The sequence below is a fragment of the Aythya marila genome (genome assembly GCF_965140915.1).
Source record: "Aythya marila genome assembly, chromosome: 9".
NCBI lineage: Eukaryota > Metazoa > Chordata > Aves > Anseriformes > Anatidae > Aythya > Aythya marila.
This window is the reverse complement of record NC_139050.1, coordinates 3,518,599-3,544,423: the sequence shown is the minus strand read 5'-3', so window position 1 is coordinate 3,544,423 and position 25,825 is coordinate 3,518,599. Positions and strand designations below refer to the sequence as shown.

The window sequence follows — 25,825 nt, the reverse complement described above, 5'->3', positions numbered from 1 at the left end:
TTAGTGGCCACTGTTCAACCCACACAGGTTCATCAGTTTTCCATTTAAGTGGGATTGGGAAAGTCCAAGCAATAGCCACACCTAAAAATTTTGATGATCTGTCATGAGAACCGCTCCCATTTAGGCAAGGATATCTCGCCCTATTAACGCTTGTACTCCCTCAGGCAGTGATAAGATGGATACACTGCAATTTACCACCTTATCACCTATTGTCCACTGCAGCACTGGTGATCGACGAGCAAGAATCATACCTCCCACTCCTGATACCATGGCACTAGACTCAAATGTAGGCCAATGTGACGGCCAATCTTTTGTGCTAATTATCGATACATCAGCACCAGTATCCAACAATGCCTCAATTTGTATTTTCTCATCCTTTAAGCACACAGCGATCTTTTGTCGTGGTCTTTGACGCATACCAAATGTCAATAGCACCACTTTTCCCGTGGAGCCAAATGCTCCCTGTCCTCGATACTTTCCGGATTCTGGTGCTAACGATTCAGCAAGATGAGGCAATGGGATTAATTGTGCTATTTTTGTGCCCTGCGGCACATGAATTGGAGGGAACATTGCAGAAACCATAACTTGTATTTCCCCAAGGTAGTCCTTATCAATAAGTCCAATTAATATTTGTAATCCATTCATAGTGGCAGACGATCTCCCTATTAATAGAGCTCCCACGGGTTCACCATTAATAATAATTGGTCCAATAACTCCTGTCTTTACCCTGGTGGGTCTCGAATCCAATAAAGTCACATCGACTACTGTTGCCAAATCCAGGCCGAGGCTCCCTCTGGTGGCTGGTCGGAGAAAGAGGGAGCCGCTGCAGATGGTGCCGGTGCTGTTGCTGCCGCTGTCGCAAAAGCCGCTTTTTGTGTCGTCGCGGGGCGGCTCTTCCCGCTGCTCCGGCCGTTTCCCGACGCACCTCGTCGGCATGCCGAAGTGCTATGAGTATTTGATTGACAGTTCTGGCACCACACTGATTCTGTTTTACACTCCCGTCTGATGTGTCCCGCAATACCACACCGAAAACAACGGCGCTGCGGTGCCGATCCTCGGCCATTAGAACGTCCTCCGGGGGTTTGCAAAGGTGCAAGGGCGGCAGGCATTTTAGACTGCTCGTTCATGTTGTCACCTAATTGTTTTACTGCTTTTACTAACATAGCCTGTGGACCTACAGGTACCTGAGACATTCTTTCCAATCCTTCCTCTATTGTCCAAGTACTCGGCAACGTAGCTAATATACTTCGAGTTGAAGGGTTACAATTTTGGAGTGCACATTGCTTTAATATAGTGCCTTTAAGATAATCGGGAACTCCCGCGGCTTGTATTGCATTTGCTACTCGATCGATAAACAACCCGAATGGTTCCTCCCTACCCTGTTTAATTCCCATGTAGGACGGTATTCCCCCTGGTTCTCTAATTTGTTCTAATGCCCTTCTGGCTAGATTCATGGACACCTTAGCTTTGTCCGGTCCCAAGAGTGCCTGCGCCTCTGTTCTAAAATATGGTCCCATACTCATTAATTCGTCTAATGTAACACCATACAGGGGATCTCCAGGCGCTCGTATCATCGCTACTGCCTCTTGGCAGACACTGTGCCAATGTGCATTAAACAAAAGTTGTTGATGCTGTGTTAAGATTAATTTCATTGTGCTGCGAATATCTCCTGGGAGTAAAATATTTGTTCCCCAAATATAGTCTAACATTTGACGAGTAGGTTCTCCTTTTAGTCCAGACTCATTTACTGTAGATCGTAATTGTGTCAATAATTTCCAATCCAAATTAGTCAACTGAGCCTGTACATTTCCCTGTGCATCTGGAGGTGAGTACACCACCGGGAAGGCTGTTGTTATCTGTGCTGCTATCTCAATATTCCCGTCCTTCATTGCCTCATGAGCTGTTCTTTTCCATGTCTCCTCCCTATCCTGTACATTGGATTTAAATGGATTTGTCGAAAATGAATTTGTTCCCGATTCCCCACCCACCCTTTCTCCTTTCTCTAATTGTGCGGGTGGGGCTGTCGGTGGCTGTGAAGAGTCTTCTTCCCCTGATATGGGTACAGACGTTTCCCAGCCACCCGAGGTCCCCTGTGGAATTATAACTGTTCTATATGATGGTGGAGAGGGGTAAGACCGTTCCTCAGCTCTTTGTTGAGTAGAGGAAGCAGCAGAAGTCCCCCCATTCTGACTGGATGATCCTAATTGCTCTGTTACGGCAGCAGCTAGTTTTTGTTCAGCTTGGTGTGTTGCTAATGCATTAGTTACCGCCCTCCATGGCTTCATTAATTTTCTCGCCACCTTGTTATCACTAATCACCTCATCAAATAGTTTGTCCCCGAACTTCCTCCACTCTGCTTGTTCAAACACCATATCAGGATTTAAAAAACAACCCTTAGCTACCCCATAAGCTAATAACTCTGGCAATTCCTTTTTACAATATATACACTGTGTGCTCCGCTTTTCTAAAAAGCATTTGAGCAAATCATACGCCGCTTGCCTCTCCATACCTTTATATGCGTCGGTACCGTTGCAGCCTTTGCAAGACCTCGGCGGCGCTTTCCGGCGGGACCCTCTATGGGCTCGTCCCGGGTGCGAGGACTCCCTTTCCGAGCTGCGGGTGCGGGGATTTCAAGTTTTCGTCCCTTTCGCCTTTCAGGCCTCGGGTGCGGGGATTCAACAATTTTGTAATCCTTTTCACCTCCTGAGCTGCGTTGCAGGACCGGTTCCCGTATTCCGTCGAACACGTGGCCCAGGATCACTGCCGGCAGCGTCCAAATCCCGTTCAGACCGGTCCCTGTTCGGGCGCCATTTGTCGTCGATGGAAGGAAGACGCAGACGCTCAATATAAGTGAACAGTGAACTTCAACTTTAATGGATAGCTCAGTCGCCTTTTATCTAGTTGGAAACTCATACATATTCCTAAACTCAACTCAGGATTGGCTAACATTTCCCGCGCTTTGCAGTTGCTACCGTCCTGCCCCAGGGGGCCTTCCCGATCGCCCAAGGGCATCGTGTCCTTGATCCTGATTGGCTCTCAGCCAGCTGTGTACGTGCCCAGACCCATGTAAGCTAAGTACGGTACTTCACTAGCCTATTGCCTCCCAACTGCCCAACATTCACATGTCCCACTTCACTTAACTATTCCTCAACACTAAGGATCATGGCATGAGCTGCGAAGTGGATAATGAACTCCTGCAAGTTATTTGCCATCGTACAATGAGCTCTCTCCACCAATTGCCAACACGCTTCACCTGTGCTCAGCTCTCCCACCTCCTACCAGAGCACCTGAAGCTGCAGCTGCTCTTTTCAGGTGAGTAGCAAAGTAGCAGAGCTGAGTGGTGACCTCTGGCAGGCTTGGAAGAAGGGATGAAGAACCAAAGAGGGTAGGATAGAAGAAAATAAGTGATGAGGTATTGAGTAAGAGAGACAAGGAAGAAAGGAAGCGTGTAGCAGAGAATGCACTTGAAGGTACGTGTTTATATTGTGTATCTTAGGGTGGTTGTAGACTTAAAAATGTTAAGTGTAACGTGAAGTAGTAGTGCTGGTACGGTCTGGCTCTTGCTGAATGCTTGTCAGTATCTTTAAGCATAAATGAAGAAACAAAAGTGTCCTGGAAAACACCCTGGTTGTTTCAAGAAATGTCATCAGTGGGAGAACTAAGCAATGTGCTGTGCCTCATTTAGAATTAAACCCGTAGCAGGAGACAAGGTGGCTAGTATTAATGTTGCAGTAATGCTTGTGGTGTTTCCTTCTGTCTTGTGCAAAGACTTGTGGTATCAGAGTGTCTCCCTAATCTAGAATTAAAAGGGTCAGGAAGGACAATACATTTCTGTTTTATTTTAGAACTGATCAAAACCCCTAAATCAATTTGCAACTTTAATAGGAGATGTGAAATGGTGAATTCTGGTTAATGAAAGTGGAGGAAACAGAGTATAATGAAACGTGCAAATACTGCTCTATAGTTAAAAACTGAAATTTGACCTGCTGTAAAATGATCACACAAAAAAATCTTTGGACTGTGAAAAGGAAATAGATTTTTGCTTAATCTTTGTGTTATTTTCTATTTTCTATTCCATTATTAATTTTCTCCTGTACTATGCTAGCGATTCAATGAATCAAACACCTGTAGTATCTTCTAGCTTTTGGTCCTTGTCCTATTTTTTATGATAAAATTCTGACTGAGTTGAGGTTTCACAGACAAAGCATTGAACTGGGAGGCCACATGGACTTTATTTCTGTTTCTCTTTAGGTTTCCTGAGGGAATAGAACTACTTTTCATGTTATGTTATCCAGGTTTCTTGCTCAAATGTTTAATACATCTGCTCCAATTCACAGCACTGTGGAAAAATGTACTGACTTGGTACTTCAAAAAACTTAAATGGTACACCAGGTATATGCTTGTGTATGTGCTAGGTGTATACTCATGTGTATGCTTCGATGGTAGGCTCTCTACACCTTGATTTACCCACCCGTAGATTTAATACATTATACAAAGACTTATCAAGAGTGCGTTCTATAGATTTATCATTCTAAAACCATTCTGTCTATGAATGAAACCAGCTTGATACCACTTCAGTCTTCACAACCAAAATTTCTTGTGTGTGCTCTAACTCTGTTGTCTGGTACATTTTAAGTCTTACCAAAGCACTTGGCTTCTACATACCTTGTGCTCTCCAAGCTACCACTTGAGTGATTCCCACTTTTAATCACAGAGCAGATGGAGTGGAGCGAGGTTTTCAGCATCTTATCGAAACTCTGTCAGCTTCACCCCCTGACATGTTATTGACAAGCATTACTGCAGGAGGCTCCTGGAGTTTGCTGCAGTAAGGACTGTCGCAGTGGAAATCAAATTTGCTTTATTGTTTCTGTCCTTTAGACCTCTTAATCCTTCTAGCATTTACCTCTGTGAATATACAAGTTTCTTTTTATGGAGAAAGAAGCCCTTAGCTTGTGTCATGTTGTTTTCCCAGGACAGTACATACATTTTGCAAGACAAGGACAAAGATTTCCATGTAAGTGTATGAGGTGTACTTAGACTTGACATATGCTTTTCGTGTCTCTTGAGATTCAGATCCTTTTCTGAATATGTGAGGATGATGTTAATACTCATACCCACTCAGGTTTTAAAAATGGCATTTTGCAAGAACTTGCTTTTGTGCTCCTCCTGTGTGGTCACTTGTATTTCCTGGGTAGTCAGTGAAAGGATATGGAACATGCCCTGCGTGGTTGGATGTTCCAGTTTGCTGTGCTGTACTGTGTGATTTTCAGCTGAAGCTTGGAGGAGGGCACAGTACCCCTCAGCCAGACCTGTCCTACACAAATTGTTTTAAATTAGACAGCTGGATTGTCAAACTAATTAACTGTCTATCCTGCTAAATGCTTGGCAACTACAAGGTATTTTCTGAGGGCCTATTCCTAGTGATGGCAACGGCCTTAGAGTGGATTTTAAATGTTAATGCAGTGGCATTGTGAGTTTGCTTAAATGTTACTTAGGAATGGCTCTGGCTTGAATTAAAATTTCCTTCTCAGTTGGACTTTTATTTTTTATAATTTATTAAGTGACTTATGTGGGCTCTTGATTTCAGTGTGGGTGGTTTTTGCTGTTTTTTAAAGGCATTTTGAACATCAGAGTGTAGGATTCATTGTGACATCCCTATACTCATGTTATGCATCTCTGTGTGAAACCAGACAGGAGAAAGTTAAATCAGCCTCTCCAGAAAGTTATTTGTGGAATTTAATAGGCTAAATGTAAATAGGCAACAGTTTTCATTATTGACCGCGATACAATGAGTAAGCTACTGAAGACTGTCGTAACACTGAAGATTTCTCACAAAATGGAGGAAGATTGTTTTTCAGATTCTAATAATTCCACTATTGAAAGCACCCTAAGCTAAACCAAACTAAATGCAAAATCTTTTTAAATGCTTGTTTTTTCAATAGGTAGTTCTCCTGTGTAATTCAGGTATTTACAGGCCACGTTCTGCACTTTGTTAGCTGGGTTGTACAGCCACTACTGGGACCTGCACTGCACCTGCTGCAGAAGCAAATCTCATGGGCTGCTTTGGATAGCCAGGGATTCCCTGAGTATTATAGGGCTTCTCTCTTTACAAAATCATGGTGCATCACTTTCAAGTACTTAATCAGGCTCCACTTGAACCTATGCCCAAGTTTTGCATCCTTTCATCTGATTAAGAGTCACCTCTTTTTGTTTATTTTATGGGTTTAATTTGATGGGTTCTAGCTTTTATGTTGCAAAAGACAGTGAGCAGCCACTCACTGCATCCTCATGGTATTAACAACGTGCATCCCACTCAGGTAAACAGGCTAAACCACACATAATTTACTCTAAGGCTTTTACTAAAATCTTGTACATTGTATGAAGTTCTTATGTATTTAAAGTTGACTTGAATTTTTTTTCAGGATATATCTTTTTAATAGTGAACAACAACTCCTGTTCTAATTTAAACAGCTATGTTAAATGTTGGTTTCCTTTTTTTGTTTAGCAGTAGAAATACCTTTCCATCTAGGCAGTAGGGAAGTAAATATTCTTGCAGACTTTGACAGAAGAAACTCCTTAATGTCTGTAAGCATATAAACTGTAAACATATTAGTAAGCACTAACAGGGTTTTGTTATGTTGGCATTATTCTGGGGTTAATTCTTTGCAATGAATGTGTAATTTATTTTCTGTGATAGCAAGAATGTTCTGATTAGCCTTATGTCACCTGAATGAATTGTGGAATGTGAGGAAAGCCACTGCTCTGGGAATGAGGTAAAACCCAGTGCTGCTTTAGTTAGGGCTGTGGGTCAGATGTTTCATTCAGAAGCATTGCTTTGAGAAACAAATAATGGATGCTACAGGGATGACATGCAAATATTATTTAATTGGTCGAACATTTTTTTTTTAGGAAGACAAAGACGACATGTTATAACATAAATTTATTTCTGAACAAACTGCAACATTAAGAACTATACAGAGAAACTGCATCACGCTTACAACTTAGTCATGATATTTGTGCTTTGTAGGATAAGTAAACATTAATTCTATCACAGCAAAAAATTGATATACTGACAACTAACTGTATTTGGCTTAAAATAAATACACTTTCCCATTTATTAACTCAAAGCACTTTTATATAATACTTGGTGCTTTTTACTGACTTTCAGCCTCGGAAATGCTGAGCATTCAGTGTTACCACGCGTGTTGGTGTGAGTTGTGGATGTTCAGCAGTTTGTAGGAATAAGCCCAGTGACTGCACAATTAAGTTTAGTGTATGCAACAAACTGACCTTTATCTCAACAATAAAGAGACCTCCACTGTTCTGTATATGTTGCAGAGATGTAGAATTTCTCATGTTATTTAATGTTCTGTATTAGGTTTCACTGACAATTTGTTTCTCTCAACAAATGAGTGAAAATCATTCAACTTCATGAATGGTTTTAAAGATAAAATTGAGAATAATATGGCTCTTTTTCATAAATTATTTAAAACTACTTCAAAATCTTCAAAAATAGTTAGTGCAAAAGGATAGTTTTCTCTTCCCCCCCCCTCCCAAGTAATAGTACAGAAGCATATATTGTTATATGGAAAATAAAATTTCTTAAATATTTTATTGGGAAAGGCTGGTTTTCTATTATGCTATTTGGGAAGGGAGAGGCAAAAGATAAAGATTTTCAAAGAAATAAATCTCAGAAGAGCTTTGATGTGATAGGTTATATTTACCTTTAAATTCAAAACCAATCTCTTTGGCAGAGTCGAGAGTATCACTGAGCACATGATACTAACAGATCAGCAAGAAGATGCTGTAGTATATCTTATCAAAGTTATATAAATGTTATAGCAATGTGAACTATCATACATAGTCCAAACACTTGCATCCAAAATGAACAAGCACGTGTGCTGAGATATTAACAATCATTTTGATTTCTTAAAAATCTTAATTTTCATAACTTTCTGTCGAGGCAGCACTCTTTTCAGATGTGTATTTTTTTACTTTATTAACAATTTACTTGATTAAGCTAGAACTAAAATAATATTTTTTCACTACTTTTAACTCACATGTAGCATGTTACATGGTGCTTTAAATAAAAGCACTTTGTGTAACACATTTACTATCATCACTCCCTTTAACCAGGTAGGGACACTGAGGCACAGAGGTGAAATGACTCGCCTGAGGTCACCTGGCAGGCCTGTAGTGGGACAGGACTTCAGAAACCCGCTGCCGTGACTCCCATGACTCACAGAGCTGTGCTCGGGGACATACCAGGCATAGAGATCCCAAACTGCACTGCCTCTGAGGGAAAAGAAATTTCTTTTAAGGGTACTAACTGAGATTCTAGATCTCATTTCCTTGAGAAGAATACAGGGATGGCAAACAGCTATGGGAGAGAAATAACTGCATGGAAATAAACTGAAATGTGTTTTCAGTAGGCTTTTATTGTGCCATCTAACTGGAAAGATCTGGTGTGTTCAAAAGTTTTTACCCCTTAGAAGACCTTGGAGGTTTGGTTTTGTTTTAATTTTCTAGGGACATGGGTTTCTCTGTGCATCCTGGAACACACTCAGGTTCTAATAGGTAAACTGTACAAACATCAGTGTTGTTTTAGAACTGAATGTTAGCATACTATCCCATTTCAGCTGATTGATTTAATCAAATTGATGAAAATGGATCTTATTGGAGATTTAAGTCTTTACTGTGTAGTCCATTAATTCAGAAGGCTAAAAATCCATCCCATCCTAGTACAGTACATCCTATAGCACAATATGTCAAGAGTCCCTCAGGATACAGAAAGATACAATACGCCTTGGTTTCACTTTGCTCAGTGCTCAGCTGTGGAACAGACGCGTGCTGTTTTTGTAGAGTTTGTCTGTCTTTGCTTGTTGTACTCAGTGATGTTTGAAAGTCAGAGCGTTACACAAATCACTGCTTATTTAAACTGGATTAAAACAAAAATGCCAACAGGTGAACTTTCTTAACCCAATTCAAGGAGCCAATCAAACAGGCTTGGTGTCATCTCTCTGCCTTCCTCACTGAGCTTGCAGTACTGCACCACAGCATGAAAGATATCACCAACCTTCCAGGACTTCCGTTGAACTAGTTGCACAACATCTAAAAACTAAATTAGAGGAAAACAAACAAAAAAAGCGATAGCACTTAGGATTTGATTAGCACTTTGCTAAGGTTTTGTTAAATGAATTACATGCAAACAGCTGCGATACCATCCTTATGTACAGTGCTCTATCAGCAAAAGCGAGAACAGTGAAAGTGAGCTTGCTACAGAATCAAAACCTATAAACAACTCACTCTTAAAATAATGAAAATGTGGCTATCCATTTCACAGAAATATATCCTCCTTCATTACCATCAGTTATATTTTAACTTACATTTGTGTTTCTGTATTTCCACCCAGTGTTTCAAATATTCAAACAGTACTGGTGAGTGTTTCTGGGTAAACTGTCACACGAAGACTTTTGCCGCAGTTGTGGTTGAATCACGATTAGGTTCTATATTTGCCTGTTTTGTTTAGTCTCCATATAAATCAAGGGTTAAATATACATTCTTAAACAGCTGTAAAAAATCCTGAATTTTGTCCACTTTGTACTTAATAATGGGCTTCACAGTGTCACACATCTGGTCCCACTTTTTTTCAGCAGCATATAAATGAAAATCAAAGCTTTTCATTTCCTTGAATTTCACAATCAATATCTAATTAGCTTGCTCCTTCTACATTTCCAGTTTTAAACGACACAAGAAAATATTGTGTCTCTAGTTCGTGTAGCTGTTTGCTATTTACATACTGAAGCCTAAACTTTTAATATGTATTTTAACGATACTTAATAGGCACACGATTTCCAAGAGCACTGTTGTAGGCAGGATGTGCTTCATTATTCCCTAGTGTATTTTTGCAATTGAATTAACTGTTTGCCAAAGCACATGGGTGAAGCTGACAGCTGTTTCTTTAATTAGATGCAATTTGGACTGTTGATGCTGAATGCATTTTAAATTATGTTTGCGATTCCCAAATGCATGTACTCAAGAAAATCAAACAATATCTCTGCTACTCAATATGATCTTCCCATAGACATTATTTTAACAGATGAAAATACTGATTTGTAATACTTTTTTTCATTAATTGATTTGAATACTGTGACACTTCTCATTAGCTTTAAGGCTTGAACCAATCTTTCTGACCTTGGAAAAGGTCATTCTGGTTATTTCTGAAATGTTGTAGATAGCATTTAGTGGTGTCTCCAGCAGATTGTGAACTGATTCAGGAATAAAATTGCTTTTAGGCTCAGTAACTTCAATACATCATAACTGTTACTGCGATTAAAGTGAATTAATATTGTGCCCAATTCTGTGAACGCTACCTTTTCAATTCTGTTTTCCTGAGATTTTTTAAAATAGATGGTTGGGATTCCAAGTTCAGAAGCAGCTATCCACTGCAGGGTGGCTCGAAGCTCTGCGTCAGGGCATTCTGGTTCCAGATCAAAATTTATCACCAAGAGGTCCTTCTGACAATTGGCTGTTCCCACTGAGAGCCCTGAAGTACTTTCTGGAAAAATAATTCCAACAGTTACCGTGGAATTCTATGTATTAACTTCAAATTGTATGCTGTGATTGATAAGGTTCAACTTACCCTCTGTATTTTCTGTCTGTTCTTTAAGGAAAACCTTTTCTTCTACTAATTCACTTAGAAACAAACAACAACAAAGCTTGTTAGTGATATTTAGGAACAGTCTACAACACCGCGTCATGATGGACAAACTTCTCGCCCAATGTAAGACCTAGAAAACTGCAAGAAATATGCTAAACAGGATAAAATAATAAAAGGCTGAATATATTACAGTAATTTAATCTGTAAATCAGGAAAAGCCATGGGAATTGCAGTGTTATTCCTGTGATATGATGAAGTACTTGTACCAGTTGCACTACGTGTTACGTTTTATCTGCGTATCTTTGTGGTTTATGTAATGACAAAGAGAATGGCATTATGGTAAGATGCAGCAGGTCTTGTAACCTAGGGGGAAATACTGAATTTCCAGTGTCTGCGTTTTGCAGTGCTATAGTTTTTGGGTGATTTTTTTTTCAGTTTTGCTTACTAGTTTTATTAATTTATATTAACTATTATTTTTTAACAGTTTAACTATTTTCCATAGCTAAACACAAACATAGCTATCAATGTCTTCAACTACTGCTCTTCTCAAATATATTAACTGTTTGGATAAACAAATTCTGCTTACACTTTGCAAAAATTTCAAGACTTCTCTTCTTAATGTTCCATTTTTCCTGTTAAACTACAAACCCTGGCTACATTTTCACTGCTTCAGCTTCCATTTCTGAACATAATGTCCACGCTCCTGTACATGTGGCAGGAACCTGAAAATTCATGTCTGATGTTAGTTCTGGCAATCACTTTGTCAGTACTGCAGAGTTGGCACTTAGGTATTTCTGGGCTGTCCTGTTCTGTCCTCAGCGAAGGACAGCAAGACATCGTTTCCCACATGGGAGGATGCTACCCTTACCATGCTCTTTCACAGGCTTTCAGAATCTCCCCCAAGGCTTCAAAGGACCAAGCATATACACACACTTGTGTAGTGGTTACTGCAAGATGTGGAAGAGTAAAATGGCAGTATGCAGTCTATGGTTTGTCATGACAGAATCATAGGTGCCTAATAATGTCCCTTCCATCAGATTTTATTTTACCAGTGTTCTGTTTGAACAGCAGATGTATTCTGGGCCTTGACTTTGATTTGTGGAAGGACGAACTGCCCTGAGTGGTGGTGCTGTGTTCCCCAACATCTGTCCTGCCAGGATCTCGTGCCTGTTGGCTAACACCTGTGAATAGCCACTGAAAGCTAATGAGGAGTTGGAAGTGTATCACTTTAATCTTTGGAAATGTCAGGGAGAGGGGTGACCTTAAGGAATGTGTGTAGGAGGTATCGCTGCCTACTGTTAAGATGGAAATGTTTTAACGAGGTTAGTGTCCTGATCCAGAGAGAATGCATGCAACTCTACAGAAATACAAATGTCTGGGTTTCTGACAAAAAAAAAAAAAAAAAAAAAAAGAGCTTCTCAAAAGCAGGATGGTTTGTTGTAGAATAGCCTGGTAATGAGCTATAAAGGTCTTCTGATATAACTGACTTCACAAAGTTTCTGTGTTCAATATGTGATCTACAGTCTGTATGTACTCTTCTGCAGTGGCCATGCCCTGTCTTCATCGTGGCATTCACCAGCTGACTGGTACATATCATGTTTCAGGGTACCAGCATCTTCAGGCAAATTCTTATACATCTCTTGACAATTACTTTGTATGCTCGATAGAAAAAAACCCTGAAACAATACTTAAGACATAACTTAAGCCAAATTACAATAATAATGCCATATATATATATATTACTTTAATTGATCTTTATTTGCTTGATCTTACTTGCTCTTACATTAAAGTTTTGGTAATATTTGAAATTTCTCAGAGAAGAAAGTTCACACAATGTGAAATGGATGCTCAGAAGGCTGTCTTCTAGGCAAAACAGTTGGATCCATATTCTCAAGAGGTCCACCTGGGTGGGCTTTCCTGTAACTTTTCACCGTCTAATGCTTCCACACTGCACAGACACCTACTTGTGAGCTTTTCTGAAACTAAGGGCAGACTAAGCAGCAGGTGCAAAGCAGGGCTTGGCGCATTTTAGATGGTGTAAATGATTTGCAGTTAAAATTAGACTAAACATCAAATCTCACTTCAGTGACTACTTACTTAATTATAGGAGAAGGTGACATGTTCTCCTGATAAATTTCCAGGTCCATAATGCCAAGACTGCTAGTTGTACTGCTGTTGCCATTGCTGACAAAGCAAAAGTTTAAATATTAGTGCCAAGCTGCACTGAACACATCTCTATACATTTTTTTTTTTCTATACAAGTAAAGTGAGGAGGCAGTCCCCTGTTATGCAGAGTTCCACAAAATCAACTGTGCTCAGCAAGTGTTTCCCAGAATGCAGCACACTAATCTGCTCAAAATAATGAATTTTTTATTAAAATAGTTTTAGGCAGATGATGTATCAAGTGATGCTGTGAACTGAAAAAAATCATAGACTGTCTTCTTGTGAATAGCTTATGCAATGAACATTCAGTCTCAAACAGAAAAACAGTCTGCGTGTGTCCTTGAAAAGAAAGATTACCAAGCATAGAGATGTCCTGGAAAAACTTGCAGAGACTCAGATACAGATTCAGAATGTGTTGAGTTAAACCAAGGTTTGTTTGTGTATGTGTATATAGATATAGGTACATGTATATGTATGTATATATACACACACACTGAGGTTGCCTATTATACTACTTACCTGTTGGCTGACTCCGTGCCTGTAACCAGCAGCAGTTTCAGCATATTACATCCTACCCTACGTACTGTCAGAGATCTGAGGCTGCCTCAGGTAGAGTGATGGTCCCTGATGCTTCTGGCTACTCTGAAAGACTGAGACTTCAGTTAAAAAGCCAATGCTCGTTGGGACCATTAATACCTCGAAGTATTCTTTGGCTGCTTCAAAAGGATGAAGTATAAAACCTAAGAATACTTGGAAAAAATAGCAATGTTATAAAGTGAACAGGTACTACATGCTTGACAGTGAATGTTTACACAGCTGTAATAGTCTGATGAACAGGTTGTGAATTTGCTGGCTGCTAGTCAGTTAGCATCAATGAATTCTGTGCGTTAAGTAAACTTGAACCAATTAATTTACACTAGAAAAGCAGATAATAGTATTATTCCTTACATCTGAGGTATTGTCTAGACAATTCTTTTCTCCATCATTTTTTTTTTTCCCTGAATCAAGGTCAGTCTGCCATGCATTCAGACTTCAGAGACAATTTCAGTTTCAATGCAGAGCCAAATGGCACAATGCATTAGCTCTCTTATACCAAAGATTTCAAGGGTTGATACTACAACGAGGTGAATGTTCACCCATTTTTTTCAATGAGCCAACAGTGCTCTCTGACAGACTCTTCTATCTGCTTTGTTACCATAGTCTTCCCTTCCTGTCTTAATACCCAAGAGAAAGAAGTAATTACTTGACAATATTTTTTAAAATCTGATTTAAGATCAGATTTAAGGAGGAAAAAAAAAAAAACTTGAAAAAAGGTAAGAAAAAACCTTGCTCAATTTGAAGTTGTGAAAGGGCTGAAGTCAAACTAACATTTGTTTGTGCATACTCTAAGGGCTAGGTAACACCTTTAAACATGTCCTGGCTAGAGTAGGAAAACAAAGTGGCACAGTGCAGTGGGAACACTGGAACTTATGCATACTAGGGGCAAACTCAGCTATCCTTTTTTGATCCGCTTCCCTGTGCTAGTCTAAGCAGATCAGGGTGCTATCTGTGCTCTCATTATACAGATACCTGGTGGGAATAGCAGTCTCATCAGTTTTGGCTAAAAAGATGTCATTGTTTTGGAAACAGTAGCAAATAAAGCAAAGCAAAGATCATAGCAATTAGCTTGCCGGACAGCCCTTTCACTGTAGGATGGGGGCACTTGCATGGGGCAAGGAAGTGCTTTCATGGTCTGAATGTAACTGCTCACCAAAACAAACATCTGGCAGAAAATGAGGACGTGGCTCTTATTTTTTATTTTTTTTTATTTTTAAATGAGATGAACTGTCACTAGGCTTTCTTTACAATGTTCTCAATCTTTAGTTATTGCCCCTCATTTCCAACATATGGTTATCAAATCATATGCTTAGTTGACCAAACCATTATGTATACTGAGAACAGATAATAACGGTACCTCAGGGATCGTTCACTGAGTTGTAAGTAGCTACTTGTGTCATCTGGATTGTCCTCATCGTTGGCCAGCTGGGACCAGCTACCAGTGCTTTCTTCACTGCTGCTGAGATGGTTTGGAAATTCTTCAGCTGTTTTTGTCTCTCCTGGTACTTCAGCATCCAGTCTGCTCTGAGCATTCTTGCTGGTAGGATGATAAGGAAGGCATATTGATAATTGTAATATAGGCAAACAAACTACTACTGCAAATCTTCAGGCAATGCTACTCATTAAAGTTAACTGAGCTGCACAAACTGTACAGATGCAAGAGACTGGACAAACTTATAAATTCATATGAGAAGACTAGTTCAACATATGGTCTGGGATGCTCTTTAAAAATGGTCTTCTTGTTGGTGCTATAAACAAATACAAAGCAAAATAAGCCATATGTGGACATATGCATAGAAAAGGCTTAACTTGTACAAAAAGAGCTGCTTGCTGAATAAATTTATTGCTTAATGTACTTTGGTCAACGAGTGGTGGAAATATGGGATAAATATTAGTGCAGAATGACAGCATAGTTGGAACTACATATAGGTACTAAATTTCTGTCCTGATGGTGGGTGAAAAAGTTTCTTGACAAGGTTTTCTGCCTGCTTAATGTGATCTCTTATTTTTATGGGACCATTGATTATAGTTAAGTATGTTACATGTGTATGTGAACGTTTTCTAGCTAGGGGAGGTAATTGAGAATAAAATCTGGATCAAAAATTATCCTTGCCTGCTCTTCTAATGCCAGTGGTAATTCTTAACAATGAAGAGATGGAGCATGTTGAGTTCTATACAGATTGTTTTTTATCTGTATGTTCAGATTTCTCCAGTTTCTGGTGTATGACAGTAGTGGTAAACTTCACAAAATATGTTAATCAAGAAGTAGAAATGCATGGTGTGTGTGTGTGTATATACATATATAAGGTCAAAATTGTTATAATAGAGTATAAGAACAGAAGACAACAGTATTATCCTATCTAGAAGTGAAATAATAAGATGAAATCAGGTGCATCTAGTTCCTGTCTGAGCTGTGCAGGATCCCAGATTGGAGAATGAGTGCATTCTACTATGGAATTTTTTGTTGTAAACCTAACTCAACCTGACATGAAAAATACCAACACATTGCGCAGCATCTTCACTGACAATGTTACTTTCTAAAGGTCTCTCATTTCTCTTTTGTGTACATTTTTCTGAATTGCTTGAAACGCACTTTGCTGTATTTAAATGCAGCAGAAATTTTCAGAAAAGTTTTACTGAATGCATTTCAAACAAAGCCACCTATTTTAAAGCAACACAGAAAAGACCTACAACATTCAGATATATCATTTATAGCAAGTTAGCAAGTAAAAAAAAAAAAAAAAAACAAACAACACCTTCCATCACATGAGACCACAACGTGCTCCACTGGCTACATAGACACACTTAAACCATACCCACTTCCTTAACTGCATGTTGCAGGAAGAAAATTTTTCTGAGGTGATATACTTAGAGCTTTTCCTACAAGTATAGCTGCACATTCTGTAGCAAGTCTATGACATTTCACGCTTTTTTTTCTTAGCAGAACTGACTCCTGCAGATATCCACATTCACATACCCTTGCATGGATCACCCTATCATAAAAGCAAGCCTCCAGCTCTTCTACCCTGTGAACAGTGTAGATTCAAGAAAGGTCTAAAAGTAAAAGTAGGAAAGCATTGTGGGTTGTGAATCACTAATGACTTTTAGCCTGCTGTATTTCTTAAAAGCTTTATTGCTTTGGTTGTGGATGGATAAAATAATTTTTTCTCTTGGTAAGTTTGCAATAGGTAGAAACCAGATTGATTTTGAAGAATACAGGGTTAGGAAAAAATGGTTTATAAATCTTCATACTTGATGTGTGCCATGCATGCATGCGTGCATATATATGTTGTATATATACACAAATGAAGAATAAAAACTATAGTTAAGGTAACTTTTCACAGGCAAACTGTGCATAGTGAGATTTACCAAAGGATTTTTGCTATGCAGGCAGAAAAGTATATAATAAAAAATGCCACCTCTTTCTGGGTGATCAGAAAGAATTAATTGCAGCTGTAACAGAGTAACAGTTAAAGCAAAACTAGTTTTTGTTAATATTTACTGGATGGTCTGTTTTTGCAACTCTGTGATTTAAAAAAAAAATAAAAATGTCATGTACTTGCAACTCTCTGGAGGACCCCTCTGAAAGTGAGAATTTCTCCAGGCTTTTATCTGTAGGTATGGCTAAGGCATCCTGAATTTGGTTAGAGCAAGAGATCAACCCCAAAATTCTATTGTCCCCAAGTAATTAACTCAATTAAGAATATACTAAGATAAAATCACTATGGATATCTGCATGTGCTGTGCTCTCACTCTGGAGACAACTGAGAAGTTGCTGTGCTAATGCTGAATGTTAGAGAGAGAGGCAGCCTCCTATACAGAGAGAAAGGCAATGTATTTGCCCAAGGGCCTTTGAACTACAAGGCAGTCAACATCTGTCAAATATCCCAAACTGTCATCTCTGACCTCTTGGGTACAAAACTCATCATCCTGAGCAGCTCGGTAGCAGGGTAGTGGTGCTATCCAGAGGCTATTTTAATACAAGGCAGGAAGCATCCAATATAAAGCCCAAAATATAAGAGATTTTTTTGGGGGGTAGCAACCTTATGGGAGCACTTTGTGTTCGTTTGATTCATTATGCACTTATGTGACAGACCAGTGATGCTTTTTGATAACGACTATATGTCTGCTTGGTATTTTGCCTGGAGTCCTGTGTGCCTGTACCTATTCTTCCAAGTAATTGCACACAATAGGAGTAGTTCAGTGGATCAAAGCAAGTGGTGCTGACACTTGTTTATCTGTTACATGTTTCAGGGTTTTTACTTCAGCCTCTGCTTGGTCCAGATGGTCCTGCCACAAGTGGTTCAAATCCATGTGAAGAATCACCAGAAGCTTCCCCTTGCTAGCTGGGGGACGAGCACACCTGGTCCCCACTTGGAGCACAGCTTCTCATTGACATTCCTCCCAAGGGAATCTGCTTTGCATGCTGCACACAGAGCTGATGCATAGAAATGGGAATGAGTTGGTTCAGAACTGCAAGGCATTGCCAAAGAAAGTGCTAATATAGGTGTAGCCTCTGGGTACTAATTCTGCTCTACCAATCCTATGACTTTAAACTTTCAATAGGCACTTTGAGAACTCTGCATCAAACATAGACGAAAAGCTGTTATTAAAGGGCTCACAAACTGTGCAGAAAATAACTTTATTTCCAAACAGTCAAGATTCCAAATAGGCAGATTTCTAAATGTATCTTATTAAAAGCAGGTTGCATTCCAAGGAAGATGAAGGTTAGTGGGGGAGAGTCAGCACAAAATAGAGAGACTATAGTAATTATCCACCTAATTGCTACCATACACAGGGAAGTGCATGCTTTCTCACTTCCAGCAGAGCTTTGTCAAAAGCCAAAACACAGCACTGCCTAGCATAAAATGAGCTACAAAATGGTTTCGAACACTAGTATCTGCACTCTTTCTAGCACTCTGTTATCTCAGAGTGCTGCGATCCTCTGAGTGATTGGCAGCTTAGACACCATTAAAATAACAAATATGATTAAGAAGTATAGTTAAAAATAGGCAATACCTTGAGAGACAGCTTTGCTCTTAACCTCCTAACATCCACAGTAATCCTCTGTGCTTGCACGACGCTCTCGCACAACAGGGCTTACCCTTTGCCTTAATCAAAGTTTAGATTCCTCAACAAAAGGAGTATAGCTGCAAGGAGAGGGTGTTAAGCTGTGCTATAAACTCCACCAAATGAAATTTTATTCTATTCTCTATCTGAATTCTACCGAGAGGTTGAACTCAAGTAGTTGAGGGGTGCTTTTAATTTATTCTCCCCTTCCAGTAAAAAATTTTTATTACTTATTCTTCCAGACTGTAAACACAAAGCTGAACCTCAAGCTTTTGGAAGCCTGGTCTTGTTTCCAGGTACGCAAAATGTTGGGTACATAAGCAAGCACAGGAGAGAACTACAGCTCAAATTCTATTTTCTGTTTTATACTAATTCTGATTTTTAGTTTTGGATTGAGATCTCAGCCAGTGCTAAATGAAAAATCACACTTCATCCATCTCTCCTTTCTTGACTGTGGAAGACCTAGTGTGAAAGGAAAAATTTACTTGTCTGTGTGGTATTGGATTTGAAACTTAGAACCATAATACTGTAATATTTAACAAAAGTTTGTTCCACATACCAGCACCGTGATGTATAATTTGGTAGTTTTATGTAGTTAGAAACCTGCAGTGATAATCTATCCTATTTCTCCAAAAAAATCCTCTTCATCTTCTTCCTTCATCACAATTATGTTTACTGGGAAATTGAACAGCGAAGCAATAAGCTGATTTTCTGTTTATCACCTACCTATTCAGTAAGTAACCAGAAACTGTGTGCTTCCCAGCATAAGCTTCTGGAGGTTTTTCATTGCTTTGATGCTCCTTTCCAGAAGAGTCATGTGAAGTTAAGGACTCAGAGTCTTTATCTGCCTCATCTCGTTGATCAGTTTCTATCTGAATTAAAGGCACTTCCCTGTGCTGACCTGCAGGGAGGCATCCAGGGCTCTTCATCTTCTCTTTTTGCTCATCCAAATTTATTTCATCTCTTTTGGGTTTTGTTTGAATCTGAGTTGTGCTTTGGGGATATTTGCTTTCCAGCATATGATCTTGGCTCATAGAATCAAAGGAATCCTGCTGGACAACTATTAAACTTTTACCACTTTCAACAATATTTGCAGCCAGTCTGTTTGCATATTGTTCCACATGTGGTGGGGAATCACTGTGAAAGCGATCTGCCTCTGCAACCTCTGCCTCATCTGCTATGATTTTGTTCTTGCGCATTAGAGATTCAATAGAACTCGCCCACGTCTCGTGAATCAACATATCAGTGATCTGGTCAGTCTTGCATCTTTGGTACAGGCAGGAATCAGACTTGCAAAGACCTGAAGAAGCCACAGTACTGACTGGCTGTACGCTTAGGGAATCCCGGTGATGCTGGGCAAATCCATCTAATGAATTTGCCTTGACTGGGATGTTAACTGTTAGTCTAGAGCTGGATGATCTGGTGTCAGGCATCGAGGATTGTCTGAAGCAAAAAGGTGATCGTAGAGAGGGTGGTAGCAAACTGCCACACCAGTCCTTTGAATTTCGAGGGGACGATAAGTTATCTTTGTTTTCCTTCTCTATTTCTCTTAGCATATACCTATAAAATTCTTCTGTTATGCTTTCTGTACTGGACTGTTTGGATGGGCAACTTGGTCTTACGTTAAGGTGACCATTTTTCTTGGCTACTTGTTGCAAAGCAGAAGTTAAGATGTTGTTTGCATTTTTTCCTGCATAGTAATCCAGTAATAAATCAAAGCCTCTTCCTTCATTTTCCATCTGGTTCACCATAAATCTTGAAAATTCATCTGTAATGCTTTCACAGCTAGATTGCTTTGAGACAGAACTTGTCTGGCTCACCGATTGACCAAAGGTGTTCATTAGGCCTAAGGTATTGACAGAGGCTTTGGAATCTGCATCCTCCTCTGGGATGCTCTCACAGCTTGAGGCCTTGGCTCGGCTCCATCTGTCACAGTGCAGCCTGTTCCTGGGATGGTTTGGACCTTGCCAGATGCTATCAACCATGGAGAGTTCAGTGAGGTTCATGATCTTTGCAGCCACTTCATTTGCAAAGATATTGACAGAATCTGGTGCATCCTCAAGGTTTATAGATTCATCTACTACCCGATTCATCAACTTTTCCTTTAGCTCAGGATGCTCATCTGTCTTTCTTTTGATCTCGCTGAGTCTAGGTGCCCTGTGCTTCCGAACAACTGAGCTATTAGCATGGGTTTCCTTTTTCCTCTTCATGGTTCTGCATGACAAACTCTGGGTCACCAGATACTCATTGCCTCTCTTCCATGCACAGAACCAGGGTTGCTTTCCATTTGAGTTTTCAAGACAAATGGCAGCTATTTCTGTTGCCATAGAGACCACTGTTTCTGCCAATTCTTCTGCAAAATCTGTTATGCAATATTTATCTCTTGAATGTTTCACCTGGAGCACAGGCTGAGAAGGAAGCAAGACATGGCTTCCTAACAAAGATAAGCTAACTTGGACTTCATCTTTTAGCACAGCATCACACTTATGCTTCAGCTGGTTATCTGCATTCACAGCGGCATTGGAAGACTGTTGTTCTTGAACGCCATGCCTGCATTCATTGTTTGCAAAGATGTTTTCTCTGTCTGAAAATGATCTGTGAATCTTCTTCTGATTGCTACCCTGATTTGGGGATTTGTAACAGTCTCGTGTGGTTCTTTTCAGGTATCTTTTCTTGGGAGACGTTTTTGCAACAAGCCCATTATGCCCAGTGGCTCTACTTAGTTCTGAATTCAGTGTGGCACTTTCCTTGCTATTTATATCTCTCATGTTAGTTTTCCTAGTGCCTGTACCATTTCCAAGTTCTTTGCTAGCACTGTAACATGTACCAAATGACTTAACAGCAGAATGATCAAGGGGTCTGTGTGATGTTTCATGTGTGGTTGCCTGTGTAGGCCATCCTTCCACTCTTGTTACTTTTTTGGCTTTTGGGCTGTCAGAAAACAGAGGAGAACACTCTTCAACTTGTCTTATGTCATTCATCTTCTTGCAAGTGAAATATATCACATTAAAAAGCAACTCATTTGCAGTCTCCATGAAAATGTCTTGTGTACTTGAGCTGTTTTCTGAAGGGGGCTGTAGCTGTCTCTTCTTCCTAACCTCTTCGATAGAATGACGTAGAATAATATTAGATAAGTTTTGTGCAAGTTCATCCCTGATTACTCCATCAGAGTGTGGAATCTGTGGCCTTGCTGCTGTTTCAATAATTCTTCCATTCATGGATTCCATAAAATGCCCTACATTTTTGTATGTATTGGGTTTTGTCAAAATTGTTGATGCCTCTTTGAGAAGTGCCTCTGCAATGCTATCATTCAGCTTCTCCATGCTGCTTCCTATAGCTATGCTGCAATGAAGAGTGATGGCTGCAGAAGTCTGAGCTGCAGGCAGCAGACCACCCGAAGTTGCAGGGTACTTCTCTTCCTTTGCTTCCCCCAGTCCACAGACTGCTACAGCACTTGCTACCTGAGTCATGCCACACAGCGCAGATGGAAATGAATATTCTGTACCAGCACAATCCTCAAGTAGCTGTGAAGATGCCGTCTGTGTCTCTTCATTATCTACTGCTCCATTTTTGGAGTCTGTGGTTTCTTGGTCCTGTCTGAACTTTTCTGCAGCCTGCGGACTTGAGATGGTTCCAATGACAGTCGCTGCACATGCCAAGGCCATCTCCAGTGCACTCTGGCTTTGCCCATTTGAATGTTCTTCCTCGAAGTAATCTGAAACTTCAGCAGAACTTTCTGATTCAGTCCAGTGGCACACATTTGGGAAGGCAGACCCTGGCCAGTCAGACACATTCTCACAGCTGTCTGGACTTTGCACTATGACGATCTTTGGAAGTTCATTCCATGATCGGGCAGCAGACACATCTTCTGACTTGCAGGAGCTCCCTACAGAGATGCTGACCGCAGCCTCCTCATTAAAAGTGGGTTGAGACTGTGACAGTCTGATGAATGCATCTTGCAGAACAGATTCTGCTAAATTTGTGGCATACTGACCTGTAGATGCTTGCTCATGTTGCCAGGGGGGATCACTTTTCCTACCACCTGCACATTCCTCTACGTCTACCTTACTGATGTGTTTTGCTATGGGGTCATGAAGAGGCCCCAGCTCCTCTTTAGCCATTTTGGTTAAAGATACATCTTCTAATACATTAACTGAGCAGGAGTGTTCAACCACACTAGTCAAATTACTAGTACTGACAGATGATGTAGCTGTTTCCACTAATTCCTTCTGCCATGGGATTTCTTGGTCTGGCTTATCTTCAGGTTGTGAGATGCCATCTTCAGCCACAGCATTCACAGCTTCAGAGACTCTAGTAGCTGTATTTTCTTTATTAATGGAATTTCCTTCCAGAATTAATGGCAACCTGGCTTTCCTGTAGTGGAGATTCTCAAATCCTTTTCCTTTATTTTTTTTGATATCTGAAGATGATTCTGAAACACTTATTTTTTCATGGCCTACTAAAAGAAAAGTAAGGTATTAATCTTTGCAGAATACTATGGAACTTTAAAAAGAAAATGGTTGTATAACTGTCTAATGCATTACTGCTCTGTAAAACTGCTGTACAACCACGTATCCTTGTCTTTGAAGAAAAATTTAAAGTATGAATGGCCATCCGTTTTCTAAATTACAAACAAATATATGCATACATTAACACTGAGTACAATTTCTGTAAGTACTGCTATGGCTGTTCTGCAATACAGAATTATGCAATAGCAGAATTATGCTCAGTCTCATTGGTTTTACCAGTTTTATACTCATCAGCCTCGTTTTCCTCCTCGAGGTGCTCAGATGCTGTGAGGAAATCTTCTTCTATTGAGGACACTGAGCAGTTTGTGTCATCCTCAGGCTTTGAGACATGAGCTTCTATCTGCAGCTGTCTCTCCTGAACAAGCTCAAGCCCAATCAGAAACTTGTTTATTTCAAAGATGATGCAGCTTGCACTGTTCTTCCTGTTCCCCCTTGCACACTGAACCAAGCAGACATCTGCTAGCCAAGGACACTAGAGGGGAAAAGAATCTCAAAGAGTTATTTAATTAAAAACAAACAAACAAACAAGCTTGTTTTAAGCATCCCTCCATCAAAATCTCAGGAATGTTCTGTTGTGAAGATACAGTTTGTCATTTAGAAATTTGTAGCACGGTGTGCAGTCAGATATATGCCAAAATAAGACCGCTTGGATCAATACCTGTTAAAGAAGCATTTTAATAGAGAACCCAGTTGCATCACAGGGGTGTCTTTGTTGAAATAACCTTTTTTTTTTTTTTCCAATCAATTTCTTGTTTTAATGACAATGTTACTGGCTTTAAACTATGTCAGAGTTAGCCACCTGACACTATTATTACAGCCCTCACGCCACCCAGTATTACCTGTCTCTGGAGGGAATTGTTTGTGGGCATGAATTCCGTTTCAGGATAATTTCTGCTGAAACGCTTGTTTTGAAGGCAGCCCTGTACATACTGGCTGGTGAGATGAAGAGCGGGTCACCTTTAGATGTTCTTGCAAACTATTTTAAGATAGTTTTATTTTCTTTGTTATTCCTCTCACTCCTTATTTGCTCAAAACCCTGTTATTTCAGACCAGCATAACCTCCAATTGCAAACGTGCAATGTGGTGAACCTTTACATAAAAGATGTCTTAGCTAGAGAGGCTGTATAGTTAAGCAGGAAGTTGGGCAGAAACTGAGAAAAAAGAACTCTTGTTATCCTCACTTTATTGATATTAAACCTGTTGGATGTTTATACTCCCTCAAAGCTAAGTTGATATCTCTGCATGGGACTGTGTTTGTGGTTCAGATATACTCTGAAGCAAAGCCAAATTTTTGTAGCTTGTGAGCTTTAACTCAAGACCCCCAGGAAGGAGACAGCCTAAGTGTAACCAACTCTGGATCAAGATTTTCAGCTATGTAAAAGACACCCTGGACTCCCTATGCATTTGCAGAGTACCTAACATAACGCAACCCCATCCTAGGAGTGGGTGTGAAAGCAAAGTAGAAACTTAGTAATAATAGTGGGATGATTATTTTGTTGGAACTGCCTGTTTTATTAGCCTACTATTCCTTTACAACTGAAAAATGTGTCTGAACAGAAAACCAGATATGTTAGCCTGTTAAAAGTAAAATACAAAAGAAAGATTTAATTTTTTTTTTTTTTTTTAATAGCCCCTCAGGAATTGTTACTGAATCAGACCTAAGCATATGCTGTGTTGTGAGAACTGTTATTAATAACAGATGCAGTCTTAGAGCAAACATTCCCATGCTGTTTCTCCAGTCCTTGGTTTGCAGGGCTATGCTTGTGAAAGGGTATAAGGATGATGCAAGTCTCCTTACAAATGAAGTTCTCCGGAAAGCCTACAAAATATAAGGGCCAACATAGCATTTGCTTATCTATTCAATAAATCTCACTATCTCAATGCAAAAGCTCTACTCATCTTACAGAAATGTAGGTTAGTTTTTATTTCTTTGTTACCTACCGTCTGTGAAAGCTGCTAGTCCCAATGGCCGTGTTCCTTTAGCACTGGGCTGACTCTTTAATTGGGAAGCAGTGTTATCGCTGCGTGTACCACAGAGGCTTCCCCCCAGGGATGCCTGGCTTGGAGCACCTCTACCCCCACCCAAGGCTTGTGTGCTTTTCTTTCTAAATCTTTCTCAATTCAGCCACTAGTCACAAGTGGCAAGGAAGCTCTATAATCAGGTAATTTCTCTCTTTAATGAGCATCTCATTGGTATAAAATAAAATAGCTAGTGCCTGCTTCATGAAGATTTATGTACACAAATCAGTATCAGTGGAAGAAAGTTTTCTGACTTTTTTTTTTTTTTTTTTTTTTTTTCCTTCCTGCAGTTACCTGTTCATTTTTAAGCTAGTTAGACAGTTTTGTACTGCAGGACACATCTGCAGTTTTAATGAAGTGGTTTCCAATTCATGCTTAGGCAAATGAGATCATAATCGGACCGGAAATACCAAAGTATTTTTTGTTATTTTTCTTTGCACAGACACGAAGAGAAAGAAATAACAAGATAAAAGTGGAAAGGAATTTTTTATTTTTTAAAAAAACAAAACAAAACGCCCCCAACTCCCTGCAAACCACCTTTTTATTATAATAAGGAGTTAAGTTCCTGGAACTTGTGTGTTGAAATGCCTTTAAGCAAATGTTATCATTTGTTTCCTTTCTCAATGTGGTGCCAGTAGGAGGAATTTTTGGCCTGCAGTTTCTGATTATGGCACATTTCATTGGCAATAACAGGAGTGAAGGAGTTTGTGTGAGAACTTTGCCTTTAGCTCTTTTAAATGCTAAGTTTTAATTTATGCGTTAATTACTTTTTACATTGACAGAAGCT

The 25,825-nt window shown here is 39.7% G+C and overlaps 1 protein-coding gene across 1 annotated transcript in view; it reads right to left on the bottom strand.

Annotated features, from left to right (window-relative positions):
* Window positions 1–8,974: 8,974 nt before the first annotated feature.
* The window catches only part of SPHKAP (SPHK1 interactor, AKAP domain containing), a gene marked incomplete at its 3' end in the record, with an annotated part of 94,269 nt that continues 77,418 nt past the window's right edge, over window positions 8,975–25,825 (bottom strand). Inside the window, exons 6-12 of the mRNA XM_082767563.1 lie at window positions 23,236–23,491; window positions 19,217–22,946; window positions 14,778–14,957; window positions 12,758–12,844; window positions 10,643–10,695; window positions 10,374–10,558; window positions 8,975–9,118 (exon numbers count right to left, since the gene is read on the bottom strand). Of these exons, the coding sequence (XP_082623689.1) occupies window positions 8,975–9,118; window positions 10,374–10,558; window positions 10,643–10,695; window positions 12,758–12,844; window positions 14,778–14,957; window positions 19,217–22,946; window positions 23,236–23,491 (4,635 nt within the window). The remainder of the gene's footprint in view (window positions 9,119–10,373; window positions 10,559–10,642; window positions 10,696–12,757; window positions 12,845–14,777; window positions 14,958–19,216; window positions 22,947–23,235; window positions 23,492–25,825) is intronic.